The sequence below is a fragment of the Pleuronectes platessa genome, chromosome 5 (genome assembly GCF_947347685.1).
Source record: "Pleuronectes platessa chromosome 5, fPlePla1.1, whole genome shotgun sequence".
NCBI classification, from domain to species: Eukaryota; Metazoa; Chordata; class Actinopteri; order Pleuronectiformes; family Pleuronectidae; genus Pleuronectes; species Pleuronectes platessa.
In genome coordinates, this window is record NC_070630.1 from 10,945,751 (window position 1) to 10,966,772 (window position 21,022).

Sequence of the window (21,022 nt, forward strand, 5' to 3'; positions counted from 1 at the left end):
TGATCGGGCCCTAAATATGTAAAGCTTATATTATACTGTATTTAATACAAACACAATAGTATTTCAAATTGTGAAGCTTAAAATCAGAGTACTTTAAATTTATATTCGAGTACTGTATTCGAGTAACTGTGCTTGATTATTTTCCTTCGTATTACCTTTATTATTTTTATAATGCTAGTTATATCAGCTGCCTGATGTAGGTCAGCAGGCGATACCCTCGACACTACAATTCCCACAATGCACCAGCATGGTCTCAGTGTGTCACCCCGTCTCCGCCCTCCGCACTGATCTGCACACACTCACTGGGCGGAAGTGGGGAGACGAGCCCGTTCACCTCCACCATCCAGATTGTTCGTACATCAACGAGAGCTGCAGCCCTCGCTCGCTCGCGTCATGTGAACCGAGCACCGGCGTGTTTGGATGCGGAGTCAGCCCCACACACACTGACAGCTCGGTAATGTCACGCTTCACAGGAGGAGGAAGAGCCTGTTTGGATGCGATGGAGCCGCGGACAGCTGGCTGAACAGCGGCCGCAGCGCAGGGACAACCCGGAGAGGTTCACGTGACGACGGATCGGGAGACTGACGCTTGGTTTCGGCCCGTTCTGGTCCTTGTTACTCGGATGTAACCACACGCCCATGCGATGCTGTCGGTGGATGTCTCTGCTGTCAGAGTCCAGGTTCGGTTATTATAGTAAATGCAAAGTGTTAGAATAAACAAAGCGGTTGTGGTGGAAGACGCCAACTGGGACTGGATACTACAACTATAGCCTATAAATAACGTTATTATTATTATCATGGGATGTCGACCCATTGATAAAGACGACATGGAAATGGAGTGGATCTCTTCTTCATCGCATGATAACACTGTAACGCTGCTGCTGCTGCGATGCCTCCATGCAAACCTTCACTGACTTTATTCTCCGCCTTATTTACACCGTGCGACTGTTTCGGTAGTGGACATTTATAAATTCACACCTTCTCCTGCACGAGACGATTGATGGACTGATTGATTGATTGATTGATTGATTGATTGACCGATTGACTGACTGATTGGTGATCTGAAACTACAATGCGTGCAGAGAGAGCAACAGGATAATAAGCAGAACTGGCAGCATCCCTTCACCACAGCACAACAGTTTCTCCTCCAGTCCAGGACCCGTCTCCATCTCAGATATAGCCCGGCAGAGGCAACCGAAGCAGGCCGCTGCACACACCCACACAGGCGGGTAAGTTGTGCGCAGACCCGGCTGGATGCTGGACGCTGGATGCAGGATTTAGCCCGGACCGGCTCGGGCTCGTCGGGATGTAGGGCGAGCATCCGCGGATGTCTCCAAACGCAGCATATAGAGGAGGAAAAACAGCTCATAATCACGGAGATGGCAGGCGGGGGAGGTGCGTCTACTCCGGGCTGGATGCGAAATAATGAGGACCCTTGCTCAGAGGATTTCACCCAGCTCACGCACAGACTGCTGTTTTTATTGGCCCCATAAATAGTCTATATTCCATACTGGGATTAATCCTACCATCAGAGTGTCTCTATGGCTCTCAAAGTCAAGACACACTAGTTTTCAATGGGATGAGGTTGTGTTTTTTTTAGACTAAGAGGTTCAAAGATGTAGCTTTTGTTAAATTCCTAGCAATGTAGGGAATCCATAATAAGTATGCAACCGTTTTTTTAAACTCTGGATTTGTCTCTGTGATCAGGACTTTTCACACTGACGGTTTCTTTCCAAAGGAATCCACAGGACCTGCTGCTTCTTAGATAAACACGTATTCACTATCTACTGTGAGAGCAGTTTTTTAAAGGACTCCATCCTGGAAACAATCATTGAGGTTTCCGCGGGGGTTACACTCATAGATCTGCTCTGCTCAGTCATTGTTTGACCTGATGTACATTGTCCCTAAATGAACTTGCCTGTGGGGATACATGTTACTTACACACTGCATAGCAACAGCACGGAAGCAACCAGTGACAGGATTTGGCACAGTTTCTGCAGAGAGATGTGGTGATGGGGGGGAGCAGTTTCAGCTCTCTGATCCTCTGATCCCCTCTCCCCCCCGCTGGTGGTCGAGGTCACATCGTCTCAGTCAATGGGCTCTGTATGGATTTCGTGCCTAAGTTGACAGTGGACAGGCCGACAGCGTCAAAGAGCAGCCAGGCCACCATGAACCCATACGGGAGAGCGGGCAGCACAGCAGCCCCCATGTCCTGCACCAGCTGTGGGGGCTCCTGCTCCCCACCTCCCCCCGGCCTAATCCCGCCTGGGCCCCCCTATACTACCTCCTCTTCATCCTTCATGCCCCTGAATATGACCCCGCCACCGCCAATGTGTCCGGCTCCAGTTGTCCAGGTGGAGAACGGCAGCAGCTGGAACTCCTCCACCATCTCTTCGTCTGGCTCCCCAGACTCCCACCCTGGTCACCGTTGTGGAGCCAACAACCCCAACCTCTACTGGACGGCAGTGTTCGACTATGAGGCCACAGCAGATGAGGAATTAACCCTGCGACGTGGGGACCTCCTCGTGGTTCTCTCCAAAGACTCCAAAGTGTCTGGGGACGAGGGTTGGTGGACAGGTAAGATCCAGGACAAGGTGGGTATCTTTCCAAGCAACTACGTCACGAAAGGGGACGCTGCCAGCTACCAGCAGCTGACCGCAGGTGGGCTGGTGGCAGGTGGGGTGGGGGAATGCCCCTTGGAAGTAGACTTCTCAGAACTGCTCCTGGAGGAGGTGATAGGAGCAGGTGGATTTGGGAAAGTATACAAAGGAGTGTGGCGAGGAGAGGAAGTGGCTGTAAAGGCTGCTAGGCAGGACCCTGATGAGGATATCAGTGTCACAGCCGAGAGCGTGCGCCAGGAGGCCCGGCTGTTCTGGATGCTCCGGCACCCTAACATTATTTCATTGCGTGGTGTCTGCCTGGGGGAGCCCAACCTGTGCCTAGTGATGGAGTACGCCCGAGGAGGCGCTCTGAACCGGGCCCTGGCTGGAAAGAAGATTCCTCCGAGGGTTCTGGTGAACTGGGCGGTCCAGGTTGCCACAGGGATGGACTACCTGCACAACCAGGCCTTCGTATCAATCATCCACAGAGACCTGAAGTCCAGCAATAGTAAGTACAGCAAACAAGTGTCAATTACCTTCTCTGTAAAGAATTAATATACGTTATAATGTGCCATTGTTAAAGTTGTATAATGTTTATTTGTAAGGTCAAGGGTCAGAAATATTTTCAATTGTACCCACCCTCAATTCTTAGCAGAGGGACCTTGGATGGGCCATTTTCAGGAGTTCTCAGCCGTATGTCATGGTTTTCATCAGTTGTCATAAAGATGTTCAAGTTGTTATCACATGACTGAAATGACTGAAGGTGGTAGCATTTGGGTGGGAGATTGAAACTCACCTGACCCCAATGTACCAGAAGGAGTACTAAAATTAGGGTTATCGTACAAAGCGTTTGTGGTGGAAGACGCAAACTGGGACTGGATACTACAACTATAGCCTACAAATAATACATATACTCTGTGGATATGTAATATTGACCAAAATATGACAAAAACTATTCAGCAAAACACTAAATACAGATGTGGTGTCCAGGTTGTGGTATTTTCTTAAGAGATTTACACTCTGTTAACAAAGTATAACAACTGAGAATATTGATGGCACTCTCAGCTCCTATAAGCATGGTAAAGATTAAGCTAAAACCTATGGGACGGACTTATGTGGAGTCTTACGATTTTTTCCTACCTTCTGGACAGTCTGACAAGCTGTGACCAAAGATGAACTTACTGTCTCCTGGCTGTAACACCATTTTCACCGTACAGATAGTGACATAGTATCAATGTTTGTATACAACGATTAGCAAGAAAGAGATTCATTGTGTTATCTCACAACCTATCATTAAAAATGGAAAATTCTCAGCACAGATGAATAATTTATGGTAAATTGAGATTATGAGAGAAAACTCAGATAAGAAATGTACCTTCTAAAAGCAAACAGTTATAAAAAGTGCAATATGTTGCTGGATTGAATATTTGTCCTACTTAGGATATTGAGCTGTTTGCGGTCTGGAGACTTGATGTGTGGTCACAGTTATTACTTTGTTAATTCAGTGACTGCCAGATACAGTATGACAGATAAGTGGGTATAAATGTAAAAACGTTAACTAATGACTTTATAAAACATATTGTCATCGAATTCCAGGGCACAGAGTGAGGGTTTAGGACTCCAGCTGCTACTTAAATTGAACACAGCGGGTATGGCTTCAGTCCTGGAGAGCTGGTCCATCTCTGCCATCTTTTCCCCAGTCATTCTCTGCACCTCCTCCTGCATCTCCTCCTCCTCCTCCTGCATCTCCTCCTCCTCCTCCTCCTCCTCCTCCTCCTCCTCTTCGTCCTCAAGGAGAGCAGTTCTGCTCTGCAACTCACTGGGCTATTTTTGGTCCTTTGTGCTACTTGCTGTTTAAAGACGCAGTTGCAGTTGTTGGTGCATCAAAGAAGTAATACACAGTGAGCATCTTAAGTGCATTTGTGTATGCTTGTGTGTGCAGGTCAGACTATGTGTGTTTATTCCTACTGACATGAGTGATGGGGGGAGGGAGTGTTCAAATATGGGTGGAGTGTGCAGGATGCTGCCTAAAGGCTTTTTAAAGAGGGAGACAGCCAAAGTGAGTGCAGCTTAAACACACTCGCAGCTGATCTGCTGAAATGTCTCCTAATCTTCAGCCTCTCTCTGTCTTCTTGAGTCTCCACCTTTTCAAACATGCACACCCAGCTCCCATCGCCTCCCTGTGCGGCTCTCACTGTAACGATGAGCGATCAGATGCGTATTGGATGGCAGAGCCTTGGCAACAACACCACAACGCTGCCTTACCATGGTGACATGGGCACTGCTTCTGTGTCACTGAGTCATACGGCTGCCAGCCGCTGTCAGCTGCTGCGCAAAATGTCAGTCCCCCCATTTAGAGTATTGTCTGTGTGAAAATAGCAGCTGAGGAAATGCAGGAAGGCTTCAGGAAGGGGTTCGACCCTGTGTTCCCCTGAACCATAAATCTTACTGGAAATGTGTGGGTGCTAATCGTTAAGTACGCGATTATATGACTCACACTCACACTGAGGGATGTTTGCATTTGCCTGGCGATGCCCAGGAGGAGGAAGCATCAGAGGAAAGTGAGAAAGAGGAGAGAAGTAGCGAGTGAAAGGATTGTGAGAATAACAGGGTGAAGAATAGATCAGGTTGTGGGGAGAAAAATAGGCTCGGGGAGCAGAGAGAGTGGAGATGCATGAAGCCAGAGAGGAGACTGATGGGAAAGAACAAGAGAAGCAGAGCGTGGGGGATAAACAGCGGTTCATCTCAGTTTAGGATTACACCTCAGCTCATTGTCCAGGTGCGCTGGTCTCAGGTGTCCTCTTCAAACTGCCGACCACTTGGCATCAGTGCTGTTGCAGAGCAGGGCCCCAAGCTCCTCCTCTGTCTTCCATCAGCCGGCTCCTTCGCTCAGTAAACAGTGTTCAATGTCCCGCTAAGAAATTCATCGCGGCAAAACGTGACACTGCTGCTCTCACAGTGAGCATGTGTTTGAAGCTTTTACAAACATTTCTACAACTCAGTAGTTTTATTTTTGTCTCCGCTCAGACGCTTTCTTCTAAATTTATCCCATCCCCGGTTGACGTTTCTCAAGGTGTGTCTGCAGTGAGCACGTGTGACTCTGTGTGTTACTCACAGCGGCGAGTGACTGTGGCAGTTTGTGCACGGGGGAATAATCTGATTACGATGACCTCCTTAGAGTGATGTCACAGCATGTTTGTGGGTTGGCAGGTCACTGCCCCCGTGGACATGCCTTACCTGTCACTCTGATCCTGGATCAGCCTCCAGTTTCTCAAGCATAGGGCACCGGTTGTCCTCGATGGCTCATTTGACACACGGGATTAAAGCTAGCAGCGCGGATCACTGTAGACATAACAGATACGCTTTAGTGATATGAGGGAGAGACAAGGCCTGCCATTGTCATCATTTATTAATCTGAGTGATCAATCACTGAGCTGGGGAATAAGGTCAGAGTTGACATTAGTGTTTGTTTGATCAACAACCCTAAAGATGCTCAGTTTATTATCATGAAATACTATGAAGACATTTGAGAAAATGAAACCATTTCTTTTGCATTTCAGCTAATCAACACATTTTGTTGTTCACAGACATGGGGTATCGGATAACGTAATAACACATCAATCTTTGATCTATACCAATTACCTTTCTTTAAGGGGCGGGGGGCGGGGGACAGGTCGCCAGGGTATCACAAGATACAGACACAAACAATCATTCACACTCACATTCACACCTACAGACCAAATAAATGTATCTTAATCTGTATCTATCTTAATTTTGCATGTATTTGGACTTGGAGGAATTCAGAGTACCCAGAGAAAGCCTAAACAGATATAGGGAGAACCATACCATAATACCCCGCACATAGTTGAATAAAATGGATAAATGAATGTAGCCAAATTATCGGCATCCATTCTCCAAATAAATAACACTCAATTTGCAAACTTGAACATTTCCTTTGAAAGCAACAAGAGTCATCTTGATAAGCGGCTTTGTTTGTATTTCTCAACCTGAAATATTTCTGCCTGTAGTCATCCATGACTCAGCGCCACTTGAGAAAGTTTATGACTGGTTACTTATTGGTTTGAGCATTTTATCTTTAACTGCACAGTGACGGGTGTCTTTGAAAAGTAAATGACCTGTGACAAAGGTCTTAGCCCTCGGGTCCTTGTGACTGGTTATTTATGAATCAGTGGATTTAGTTTAATCTTACAGATCACACAGTTAATGATCATTTCAAATTCCATCTTTAATCCTGAATAAATTGTTTAGCTGCAACAAATCAAACACAGACATCCCTTTGAGCTGAACAGGTCTTGAGCTTGAAAACGGCAGTCGTCCAAACAGCCTCAAGTCAAGGTTGATGATGTTTTTCTGGATCTTTCAACCCTGTCACACATTCCTCATTCTGGTCTATTGATTTACCTTTAAATCAACACAAAGGAGACGTCTACAGCTTCATGGCAGCTCAGAAAAACAAAGTAAGGTTAAAAGCAGGAGTAAGAAGCGAGTAGCTGAACCTTGAGTGGACACATCTGTTTAATATCCTCGGCCAGGACTTTAAAACCGAGTCATGTTTCCTTTAAATTCTCTGAGAGTCACTGGGCCTCATGTGGAGCTCTGCAGAGGCGGAGTGTCGGCTGCAGGTAAGACAATCCAGGTGAGCCGATCACCTGATGCCAACAACAACCAAACCGCCCACATCTGAACCTGTAGCCTGACACTGACTCACTGTGGACATCCATGTACATACAACATATAACCAATGTTTGTCGTGTTATTCAGTTATTAGTTATTAAAACAAAGCAATGTTGATGTTTGAGGTAGTTTTATTGACCAAGATGAAGGTTTCTTTGACGCTGATGGTGAATGCAGAGGCTAATAGACCAACACAATAAAGACTGAGTGAGGTTGACATTATCTGCTGTTTTGACTGCTGCAGCTTCAAATGGAAGCCATGTTTACACAGTCAACACTCATCTGAATAGTGGCAGCCATGTATCTCGAAGCAGGCTCGCCAAGTGTGCCGTAGACTTCCAGTTTGGAAATGACAAAGCAAGAAAAGACAAATTAATATAGTGAGAGTATCACTTATTAAGCCTTCTTTGAATTTTCTGTTCGTCAACGTGTGAAAGTTGCAACCATGACATCAGCGGCAGCATTGCGAGTGGCATAATAGCTACTTAACAGATTAGCAAGGGCGAGATATGGTCATATAGTGGCTGTCGCTGAAAAGCCTGCGTCTGGCCGTTCGTGTGAGAATCTGAGAGTGAGTCTGTTGAGGAAAGGATTAGAGCTGTGGCCAGTGCTGGCTGCTAATCCCCCAGAGAGACGGAGCGGTGGAGGCCGAGACTGTGACTAACTGGACTAGTGCGAGCTAGCAATGGGAGCAATGGGGCACGGATAGAGGGGAAGAGACCAGTATCGTGTATTTCAGGAATGATATTTATGGATATGGTTTTGCAGGTGTCATTTTCTATTGATTAAGGTTAATTAATAGGTTTCATTCTTCGGTGAATCTCCCTTTAAGAAACATTGATACAGCAGCTGGACTGTATGTTCATGATGCTTCGTTCAGTTCTGACAACTCAGTAACTCTGGTCTCATACTTTCTGCCTCTCTCCTGTGATGAAGGCTCCTCTTCAACTGTGACAAATTTGAACGATGACAGACAGTATTAACTCTGTTTCTGTTCTGTCTATGTGATACCCTCCTCTTCTTCACCTCTCGAGTAGATATCTCCCTCTGTTGGCATCTCCTCTCCCCTCCTGTTCTATTCATCAGAGGGTGGATTAACAAAAATTAACAAAATCCTTCTTTAATGTGATGATTAGACCATCAACATATTCTATTCATTATTTTATCGTATACAGATTATTATAACACACTAAGCAATATCCGCTTTTACAAATGCAAACCATTAGTTGTTCGACCTGATGACAGATGAATAGGTGCCTTCGACACTCAGGCTTTACGACGCCAGTAGCAATTTATTTTTTCATATTACTGAGTCATTTTTAGGAGGAAATGGTTCCAGGAAATGTTTCCAGTTATTCTATGTGAAGCTTTCAGGATAGAGGATTGGATTAAAGGAAAACATGATTTCTGTGTTTTGATGGAGGCCTTTTCAAGCCCGGTGCATGTGCAGTGTAGGCCTGAGTGCGTATGGAGGTTGGACAGCAGGACATGCCGGCGCTAGGGCAGAGAACTCACACTCCTACTAGCACACGCATATACACACACAGAGACACGCAGTCATGCTAACGCTGCAACAGAGCAACAATGACCCCATTCTCACACAGCAGCCCAAGACAGAGCGAGAGCAGGGCGCACAATGGCAGGAGTCACTGCAGGGGGGATCGTGGGGGGGGGGGCTGAGGGATGGGAGATATAGAGGCAGTGATGGTCGACTGTAGGCTGTGAATGACAGAGCGACGGATGGAAGCAAGGCAGGATGGGTATAGAGGAGGAGGGAATGCGCTGGCTGCAGAGAAACCCCTGGAGGCTCGGCTAGGAGAGGGAATGGAGAGATGGATGGGGGAGGGAGGGAGGAAGGGACAGGGAGAAGTGTAAGGCAAGTTAGATTGGAGGTCAAACCATTCTTCTTTCTCAGCTACAGATTAAGGTTAACGTCCATGATGGAGTGTCGGTTGCACTTTCACTATCTGCGTCTGTCTGTGCTGAAGACCTCATTACACCGATAGTGTCAAGTGCACATTTATAACAGTTACAACCATATGAAGACCAGCACGTGTAATAAGTAATAATCTGGTCACTATACACTATTATGCTGATGTTAACCTCAGTTATTATATAATGTAGTGGATATAATATTTCTGAATGCTCTTGTGCCCGTGTTGTAATTCAGCTTTAGAAATTACAGACTAAATCATCAGCAATAAAGCAAGACATGATGAAATGTTAGCATGCTAAAGTAAGGTAACGAACATGCTAAACATTATACCTGCTGAAGATTAGTATGAGTCCCTGTGAGATTGTTATGATGCTGACAGGAGGATTTGGCTCAAAGTCCATCGTCACAGAGCGGCTTGTGTGGCTGCACAAATCTTTCCCAGAATGCAGCGATTAGAAAAGCAAAAACCATAGAGCAGAAATATGAATGTTTATCTGGGAGAGATTTGTTGTATTTTGTATTTATCCTGAAAAGACTTATCATGTCATTGTGAGAGTCAGAATCTCTCCTGCTGCTCCGACAGCTTCAACTATCAAAATTCAGGTTTTTGTGTCACTCCCCCATCGACAATTCTCCAGGACTTAATATTAGACTCAGTTTTATTCTAACAGCTGCCTCAATCGACCAGAATCATAAGAAAAATGCCTCTAGACATAATATACAGTACAGTACTTTACAGTGAGTAAGGGCTGATCTGACTGTTTCTTGACTTGTTATCTCCATTTACTTACAAGCTGCACCCATGCTAAATAGTAGCCGGCTTTCTGGAATGTTATCAAACGATATTCGACGGCCTTTGGACTGTGCCCGCTGCCCGGGCGGCGTGTGAACTCAGCCACACCGCTAACAGATGTCTGAATCACCTCGCTGATAAAAAAAGAAACGCCGCCGATGTTCAGTCTGTCTCAGTGAGCGACAGCTGCAGTGCCACCCGTCAATGGCTGGGCTGCATGATAATGAATACACATGCATGTGCCCACACACACACACACACACACAAACACACAATGACAACGTTCTCCACTTGTCAATAAAAAGTTGATTTGAGGCCAGTCAACAGTAATGATTTCCTGCTCTGTTTACAACATGTTGCTGTACATCATGAAGCTCATACACAGCTGAGCAACAGTTTGAGTTATAAACACATCACATTGATGTGGGTTTGCAACATACACACCAGATACATGTACATTGACACTGGTATTCTGATGTATACTTTTATTCCACAACATTTGAGTTGAGTTCATTAGCATATTCAGATCAATAATTTGTAATATAATCAACAAGTGATGTGATTGTGATGATTCTTATGGGTTCAGATGAAACGTTCTGATCCCCAGTTGAGTATTTGACAAATCAATCATCAGTAAATAAAGTCATTACTTTTATTTTGTAATTATTATGGTCAAAGGGAGGTGGGGTAAGAGAGTATTTGTTCAGAGGCCTTATCTCACAATGGTAAGTCAAATGAATGAAAGCTCCCGGGTCCACCCAGTTAACTGAATCACACAGAATGTAGCAGGGTCGTCCCTGGGTCATGACCCACCCCTCCACCATAACATTTCATAGAAATTTGTTCAGTTGTTTTTGAGTAATCCTGCAGACAGACAGCAATGAAAACATAACCTCATGTGCTCTATTTATAAATTATAAATACTTCTTTAACCACTTTACACGATTGCATGCAAACATGCTGCACACCAGTGGATTATATAAATGTGCCGTATTTGCATAAAAAGGCAGACAGCTGGAACATCTTACAGCCTCCAGTCATCCTGCGTCTTTCCTCAGCATCGCCTCAAGCTCACCTCAGCTCCTGAGTTAGAAGAGAGGTCGTCTGTAATTAAAGTCTACATAGCCTGAGGGGGAAAGAACTCGTGGAGATCAACAGGAACAGATCTATAGGACCTTTTTCTTTACTAATAAACGTTCTGCAGAAGGGCGAACACAGTGTCTCTATTTGTTTCGGACAGTAAGAAAAGCACATGGGGGGCAACGCTATACATTTCAGCAGACAAAGTGCTCAACACAGTCACAGACACGCTTCCATTGGAGCCTCCTGGGCTGCTGTATGTGCAGTGGCTGTCAGAGGGTCATTGTTGTTTGCCAGCAGCCTGGCACGGAGAGTGGGCAGCCAGGCCAAGCAGAGAAGGCGCTGGGTGTCCCCTGAGCCAAAGGTCCTTCACCCACTTTCATGGTGGAGTCGAGCAGAGGACACTTGAGCCAGACAACAGACAGTCCACTGCATGTTGGGAGCATGTTTGAAGCGTGTGAATACCAGAGTCGATCCCAGAACGTGATGTTTTATTCAATGTGGACATTCACCACTGGAGATATTTGACGTATGAACATGTTTGTCGTTTAGTGCACATGAGTCGGTTCAGAGCCGACACCAGCCGAGGTTATGAATATGAGATGAGGTAAAAACACATGGAACAGACAAAGACGGCTCAGGTTTATGATGCTTCATTGTTTTATCAATCAGATCTTTTACAGCCACATGTCAGATTTACACTCCTCTAACTATAGACTGAGGAATATGTCTGTCTGTCCACCCGTCGTTCTCTTCTTCAATAATGTAGACAAACGCTCTTCTGTTCGACTTCAAACTTGACAGTTGTGTTGCTCAGAATTCAAGAAAGTGGTCAGACTTAGAAAAATAATAGTGAGGAAACTTCGGGCCAAGCAATCAGTCCTGATTCAGACAGGCACATTTTCCACTAGTTCAGAGAGTGACCAGGTTTAAACGTTTAATGATTGTAAAACAATTTTGTGCTCCCTATTTTAAGTGTCTGTTTATACAAATCAGAAAAATAAGTTGTTGCTATAACTGAATTAACAATGGTAGGTTAAATGATGATGATGATTATTTTGATGAAGAACTAAAACACACAAACATGTTTGTTTTCTCAAAGCATAGCTTCTTACTTTTTACGTACAGACAGATCTATCGTAGATGGATAGATGGATAGATACATAGATGTCATTGATTGAGCTTTTATCAAAGCATGATACTCAGCATCTTAAATTTCATGAAATGGCAAATAATAAAGCCAATTCTGATGCATTAAGACATGACACGATTTAACAAATAAAATATATTTAGTTATATAATATATCCCTATGTTACCTGTTGCTTGATCGTAGCTTTAAGTCTGGTACATCATATCATTTTGAAGGCAGAAATAACTAGGAGCAATGCCGAAATACAAATATATTAAATAGATACAAATAAAAGACTGGAGGAAGGAGTGGTTCTTCTTCTACTGCTACACAAAAATGTAATTTGTCAACAACACACATTCTGATTGGTTAGATGTGTAAATGTCGGAAGGAAAAAACAACCCTGTGAAATTCTGCTGCTGATGTGAAAGCTTGGATGGATTTGAAGGAATCTGCAGTGTGAATAATAAATACCTGCAGATTCATTACATAGAACAAACCTTTACTCACGACCTTTAATCCAGAAAAGTGCTGAATATCTGAAATTATATGATTCAGAGTTGTGGTTCACATCAAAACAGTTTTGGCTGTTTGCAATTTGTCAAACTAAAGGAGACATGACATTCCCACAGTGGAAGTACTGTACATTTTTCATTCCACCTACACACACACACACACACACTTATAGATACGCACTCCATGCAAAAAGAGTGCAGAGAAAGCCGCTTCATTTAATACCAGCGTCTCTTCTGCCTGGTCACACGAATCTGGCAGCTGCGTTTGTGTGGAGACAAAGTGAATGGCTGCAGGGTGAAACTGTGCCACTGTGTGGCTCAGGATTAGAGCCGTGATGGCCTGTGGTTGTACAAGTCAAGCCAAGCCGGGGTATCCATGACATGGGGGCATACACACACTACAACCTCGGTATCAAAGTAAGGAGGAGCGGCAAGAAACCTGGTGATTAAATGTGTGTTGAATAGAGAGTTGTTTATGTGCTGAGATGCTCTGAATGCAGCTGATGTGTTCGCTTTAAGTTTTATCTGTGGAGCAGATTCTCTACTCATACGTTTTTATGGGTTAGATCATAAAACAGAATGAAACTGGATGTTTTAATAGAGGAACATCACTGCTGTGTCTTTACGCTGTAAAAATGATATATTTGACATTTATATACTGTATTTAAAGTAACTTTAGTGTGAAGGAAGGAAGGAAGGAAGGAAGGAAGGAAGGAAGGAAGGAAGGAAGGAAGGGAGGGAGGGAGGGAGGGAGGGAGGAAGGGAGTGAAAAAAGAAAGAAAAAGATAGAAAGGATGGATGTAAGGAAGAGAGTGAGAGACAAAGAAAGAAAGGAGAGAAGGAAGGAAAGAAGGAATGAATGAACGGAGGGAGTGAAAGAATGAAAGAAAGAGAGAAAGGTGGAAGACAGAAAGAGAGAGGAGAGTGAAAGATCGGAAGGAAGTAAGACATCTGGTATTTGCTGCCAGGAAAATTGACAAAAGCTCTCCCTCCTGTCATTTCTCTTCACCTCCATCAACCTGAATATTTTCATCCTCTCATTCATGATGTCCCTCTCTCTCATCGTTCTCGTGCCTCCTCTTCTCTGTTTTTCTTGTCTTTTCTTACCCTCTCACGCTCCCTCCCTTTTTTTGGCTGCGTCTTCCCAATATTTCACTTTCCTCCTCTGCCCTCGTTTCTGCCGCTCTCGTCTCTCTTGTCATCTCTGTCACTCTCTTTCTTCCTCTTCATCTTCTGTCTCCCCTCCCCCACCTCTCATCCTCAGACTCCCCCCTCCACTCCCACCACCACCTCCTCATCCCACATTACATACACACAATCTCCCCACCTCTCAGTTACTCCCTGTTTTTTTGTTTTTTTTGACTCCCATCCACCCTCATGGTCTCTTCTTCCATTTCTTGTCCCCGGTGTGCTGTGATGGTAGCCAGGCTGGCGACAGCTGCAACAGCAGACAGCCAGGCAGTGGGCGCGGAGACAGAGGGGATGCAGGGATGATGAGGCCGTCATGAAGCAGTAGGGTGGGAGGGGGTTGTTACTTTTTTGTTGGCAGAGGTTTTATTATTTGAAGAAACAGAGACGAGTGCGTCGAGGCCTGCGGGGTGAGGGAGGGAGGGAGGCGGGGACTGGCTGCTCAGCCTCCCATGGGCCTGAATCTCATCTGTGTTGATGCACCATCGTCTGGCTGCCGTGTCAGTCACGCTGCTGTATCTCTCTGTCACACTGACGGGCTCGGAGACAGACGGCTGGAACCGGCACAGAGGTGCTGGTGTTGCACCTGAGCAACCAGCAGCTCTCCAGGAGCCGGGAGACGCTGTGGAGAAGAGCAGGGAGATGTTGGGGGGGGGGGAGGCGTCAGGGGAGAGTGTCTGCGGTTTGTTGGAACGTTGGGCCTGATTCGCTGACTAGGCGCCGTGGTAACAGCTGTTCCACCCTGCAGGCTACACCTGTTCCTGGACGAAGGGCAGGAGGCGGAGCAAAAAGAGACGATGGGGGAAAGAGAAGGAGAAGAACGAGCTACTGTCACAAAGATGGAAAACAAAAATGTACCTTTCCTGTAGTTTTAGAGATAGAAGATTCTTAACATACACACAAAGAGATCCTGCACTGTGAAACATCATGCAGGGAGGTAGTGAAATCAACTAATATTTTATTTTTAACTCAATGTAAATATTCAAGTTTGTTTATTCCAAGGTTTAGTTGCTAGTTTTGATTTTTAGTTGACTTCAGTTGAATTGAGTTGAATTAATCAATTCATTAAAATAGGATCTTAAACAAACATATTTCCCAGCATGCATTGTATCAGAGAAAACAGATATTATGTCTCTAATACAAGATGTGTAGATATGCAAGTGTTTCTTTTCATGATGATGAAAACTACTCTAACCATGATGCAGGTATTCTGAATACAGTGTCAGATCCTCTGTGTGACAGGCATGAACAGAACAACTGTGGAGCATTGGGTCCGGACATGTTCTAGAGTTTGCCTTTCACATATGAATAACGCAGGACATTATCTAGGTCAGATGCGTTCAGGAAAGTTTCTGGAACATTCAGATGATGGGTGGCACCCAAAGTGCATGAAGGAGGCAGGACATGACATTTGAATTCCACTGTGGAACACACAGTCCCTGCAACTTGTTTAAGAATTTAGGCTTCTGCCTTTACCCCCAAAAGTGATTCCAAGTTGACGTCTTTGTCAGGTTCCTTTGTGTCTATGGCTCCTTCTTTCATTCTGATATATTTACTTTTTTTCAGTTTCACGTCTGTCGCATGTTGGAAATGTCATCGACTTGCTCGCTTTGAATTTTCCAAATATTCTCCTGCTGTATCTGTCGTTGCCGCATTCTGACATTGTTTGGACATTTTGCCGACCGACGGGCAAAACAAGTTCTGGGAAATTTCTCAGGCAAATGACTTTGACATTTTCTTTCTCACAAACAGCCCCTGGAGAATGCATGTTTGAAAGCAGCTTCATTGATGGAGTTGATCTTTTCACTTGAATCAGGTATAAAGTTGGTGAACACATCTCACAAACTAGTCCTGACCGACCTTAGTCTGACCCCAGCAGACCCTCCCATGTTAATGAAGACATCACACGTGGTTCCAAAGTGTGAGCAGCACAACTCACCTTGACTCATTTTAACGTGATAAACTAAAAGAGCTTAAAAAGGATCCTCATGGGGGCGTAGATGTTTCTCTGAGTCGCCTCCTCATTCCCTGCATATACCCCCTCTGCCTTTGTTGTCATAACAACAAGTTATAATGACACAGCAGATTGAACTGGTGTGTAACCATAATAACACAAACAGTGAAAGTTACCCGGTGAAGCTTCGTGTTGTCCTCTGTGCTCATGGCAAGTAAGAATAGCTGAAGGAAATAAGGTCACGTACAGATGCTCTGGTCTGTGTCTCTCAGCACAAGCACCAGAAAGTCACCACCACCAGCTTCTGACCCAGAATCAGGTTCTTCTGTTATGATTTACACCGTGTTCACAAACATAGATCAAGTGAACAGTGCAGTGGACTTTTGATTTAAGTGCTGAGTCTGATTTAACCACAGTGTAAATGTTTCCTCATATAAACCAGATTTCAGTTTCTCATATTGATAAGAATGAAAGTCAGACGTTAGTATCAGCTGTTACAGTAACACGGCTGGTACTTCAGCAGGATCACCGCAGTTAACTAGTATTTATTATTATCAATTAAACTATATTTTAATGAATGAATGTGCACTGCAATTTTGGCATCGACTGCTTTTAAACAGTTTTTCATTAGTTTTATCGATGTAGTTTGTTTTTCTATACTTATTATTTTTCAGCGAATAATACCTTTTGTCTGGAAAGAATTAGTCTGTTTACACTCACAAATGTTGTGTTGTGAATATGACAATAATATATCAATTGTCAAATTTAAGAAATAAATCTCAAAGTAAAATTGTAAGAGAATCTACTGATGACTTTTTGGTTGTTATAAGCTGAAAAATACTCAAATCCGCAAACAATATCCACCACCCGTTAAATGCACTATCCCCTTCATTTAACCACATCCTGTCTGTAAAGTCAGAGGTGGAAGAGCAGAGGAAAGAACACAGTCAGCAGCTCCGAGGGCTGACAGGTTGAACCAGCTCCTGATCAGCTGACGGAGCAGGTAGATCTGTCAGCTGACGGCTCAGGTGACGCCTGAGGCTCCCACAGCTGATTACATGTTCTTTCAGCAGGTATCGTTGTTTACTTAAGGCAGAACAGAGATAACAGCTCTGTGGCTCCGAGGAGAGACACTGAAAACAATGGTACACAGTTTTTCTTTTATTTGGTCAGTCTACATCTACTAGTTTTATGAGAACAACAAACTGTGGCTCAGTGGGTTTTAAAGATTAGAATTCATGGCATCAGAGTGAAATATTTATGTATTATTTTGAATGTATCTCGCTGTATTTTAAACATTTATTAGAGAAGGGGAAGCACAGAGATGCAACAAAAGTCAAACCTGTTTTTAACTCAAGTATCTCTCTATCATTTCGGTCCGTCTAATCCACTTGCACAAAAAATACCAAACAGATTTCAATGAAACTCGTTGGAAGGATAAGAAAGAACCCATTAAATGATACCACGGTTTCAGACAGTTTCTATGTTTTCTTTGTTTATCATTTCCATCAATTTCCCCGGAAATAAATCATGGATCTTGATGAAAAAAATATTCAAATAGCGAACTGATATCTCTAAGTGTGACATTTGGTGCAGCTTGACTGACTTTAAGGGCTTTTTCATTGTAGCTGTCAACAGGATTATTTAAAAATTCTATACTGCTCGCCATGAGATGTTGGGGAGGGTTGGGTCGAGAACCAAGGAAGAGCCCATTAGATGTTTAAGTGGATCCACTTTATTGATCATGGTGAAAGTGGGCGTAGGCCTTGGCCGAGGTATGTACTCTCCGGTGTCCTTTGAGTTCCTGCTCTGTTTAAGTGGTGCTTACATTGCAGTCACCACCCAGCTCCACTTCAGACTTATTATTGTTGTCATGTTGGACAATTGCTAATCGGTCATTCATTTATGCTGACGCAGCACTGAACCCTATGTTCTCTTGCCTCCCTGTTTCTGTGAAAAACACGTGGCACAGCCTGTTTCTGGTGTCATATTCGATCATGTATGTGGCTCAGACACAAATACCATCACTCTGAAGACCTCCGACTGAATTCCTCTGAGCCGACTGTTGGTTAATGTGTCACCTGGGTTTAATGCACTGTGGAGGATTAGTCAAGTTGAAGCCTCTCTTGCCCGATCACTTGTTTCAGTGTTTGAACAGTGACACTGGGGTCAGGGTCCAGGGATGGAGGAATGAACAGCGTGAGGTTAAAGGTTAAACCCACACTGGCTCCCATGAGGCACAGGAACTGCCGCTGCACTGACTCATTTACTAACCCCAGACTTTACTATATAGAGTCTTCTCATCCTTACCGGTGGTTACATCATTGTCCCAGGGTAATAAATACAACAATGTCGGCCAGTGGAAAACCCCACAATAAATACGTAATTATTATTTGACACCTAGTATTAAAAGTTTAAGGGAAAAAACACGTCTTTAGATGTAGAAATAAATAGTTTTGCCTCAGTTTGTGCTGTGCCACAAGCGCCTAATCAACAGCAAGGGAGTTTGTTTAACTATGTATTAACTAACTCGTGATACAGATGCTTCATTGTCAAATTTGATTGTATAATTTGAATACAATTTTTATTTAATGCAAGCATTTATGGTCACAAGACTTGATAGCTTTGGTGATCCCGACGTTTTTCATCCAGCCCCCCATGAGATTAAGATTTCAATTTTTCCAAAACGTGCAAAGCAATTTCAATATTTAATAAGGTCTCGTCTGTACATTGTATTTATTGCTTATGAGTAAATATTAAACATGTCAAACATTATAGCTGTTTAACATCAATTTGCTGACGTTATAACAGAGAGAGAGAGAGGTGTTTCAGCAGTGAGCACTGTCTCCTCATAGTAAGTGTCTGGGTTTGAATGGCTGTAGTTAAATGTTCTCCCTGTGGCTGTGTGGGTTTGAGTCCATAGACATGCAGATTGGTTTAATTGGAGACTCTAAATTGCTCTGTGTCAGCCCAGTGTCTGCTGGGATGAGCTCCAGCCCTCTGCCATCCTCAAAGAATAAGTGATTCAAATAAATAGATTTTTGACCACAGATTTTATCCATCGCACGTCGCTTTGAAGCATCACAGCCTCACAGAGCTGCTTCTGTGGCTGTAAACATGTTCATCCGTTATTGACATTCAGATCTCTCTTGTTATTGATCACATGACGCCTCTGATATGTTGTGGTGTGTGTGGACATCGTGGGCTCGTGGCAGGACAGACACACACTCGTATGGTTCCCGGCACAAAATTCAAACTGGAACGGAGACATTTCACGTGATCACTAATCCAACTCTCCCAGTATGCTTATGATAATGAAGCTGTGTGATTAATGAATCTCACTTCCTGGCCTGTGAGTAACGTGTCCCATGAAGCCTGTTGCTATGGGAGACTTGCTGTAGTACCAAGGGAGTGTTTCTCTTTCATAAAGACTCTTTTTTTTTTCAGATAACATTTGAAACAGCTCTGCCACTGCACTGTGTAAAAGCCACTTTATCCTTTAGGACAGTTCTCTCTCTCCCCCCTCTTCACTGTGATGAAATATGCAGTGATGCGTCCCACACCCTCGTGGGCGTTGTTTGTGTTTCGCCGCAGTGCAAGTTTCTGTGCTGACAGCTCAACGCAAACATCTTGATTTTCGTGTTTGACACATGGCTGAAAGGCTGACGGCTGTGATCAACCTGTGGCAGGAAGGAGGAACACCTGCAGGTGGTGTCAAGAAGCAACACGGAGACGTTCCTCAAGGTGTGAGAGCGACGCCGTGATGTTATAATTACATTGGGGAGAGAGGAAGAGAGGGAGCAGGTGGAAACGCTGCTACGCTCTCGGGTGGAGTTTGTGTAAACGCAGCTCCATCCTCCGTTCAGTGTCTGTTTTCCCTCGCTGCTCTGTCGTCAGCCTCTCAAACAAAAACAGAGCTGTGAAGGTTCGACTGTGTGGAGGACGACACGCCCGTCTGAGCATGCAAACACATCCACATCCCTCGCTTCTCTAAGTCTACCTGCCTCCATCTTCTTAGACACACACACACGCACACAGCCCGGAGGAGACGGCTGTCACTCACACTATCACACTATCAGTATAGAAACGTAAGTTGGACGATGGCTTATTATCACTACCAGCAGCCTGCACTTCTTCCTTATTCCAAATGAGACATGCAGCACACGACCTAAACATACAGGTCGAATGTATGTTACTGTCCTCAAGTACCATTCATTAAGAGAGTCCTTCACTTTAACATTCCCTTTTCATGCCTCTTTATTCTTCTACCTCATTATATTCCACAGTAAAATACACTTAGAGCACTAGACCCATCGGACTGAACGGCTCTGCAGTAGAAGCTCAGGCTCTAAGAAGTGAATCATTTCCTTGTTGATGAATCCACTATTTTCTCTATTAATCAATTAATTGATTGGTCTGTAACATGTCGGAAATGTATTAAAATGTGATATAAAGTAGTTGTCTCTGGAGAATGTCTCTGGAGGGCACTTTCTTTAAATGATATATTAAATGTATCACCTTTACTTGTAATAGATTACTTTTACGCTATGGTATTGGTACTTTTACTTAAGAAAAGTTACTTATATAGTGTAACTTCTTCCTGACTATCTTCTTCATCACTGAAACTGCTGCTGCTGAGTTTGTGGATGGAGCAGAGCACAGAGAGGCACACCTTCATAACCTGTGTGTGTGTGTGTGTGTGTGTGTGTGTGTGTGTGTGTGTGTGTGTGTGTGTGTGTGTGTGTGTGTGTGTGTGTGTGTGTGTGTGTGTGTGTGTGTGTGTGTGTGTGTGTGTGTGTGTGTGTGTGTGTGTGTGTGTGTGTGTGTGTATAAACAGACGCTGCTGTGTGGGCAGCCTCTTTCCACCGCTCTTTGCATATGCTTGTAGATAAGAAAGAGAGAGAGAGAGAGAACCTGGCTCCCAGTGTGAGCTGTGTACACTATAAATATTTCCATAGCCAGCTCTCACACGGAAATGAAGGAGGAAGTCGTTCATGGAAGAGTCACATTGTTCAGACTGTTGTCCAGAGGAGACGCAGCAGTTTCACCTCGCAGCTGAAACCTGACGCCCACTGGTCTGACCACACCTGTTCAGTCAACATCACTGTTATTCCACATCTTCACTGTTTACA

At 44.2% G+C, this 21,022-nt stretch overlaps 1 protein-coding gene across 1 annotated transcript in view; it reads left to right on the forward strand.

Moving 5' to 3' along the window:
* The first annotated feature begins 437 nt into the window (after positions 1-437).
* The window catches only part of map3k10 (mitogen-activated protein kinase kinase kinase 10), a 31,667-nt gene continuing 11,082 nt past the window's right edge, over positions 438-21,022 (forward strand). The window contains exon 1 of the mRNA XM_053423448.1: positions 438-3,107. Coding sequence (XP_053279423.1) covers positions 2,105-3,107 — 1,003 coding nt within the window. The 5' untranslated portion in view covers positions 438-2,104. The remainder of the gene's footprint in view (positions 3,108-21,022) is intronic.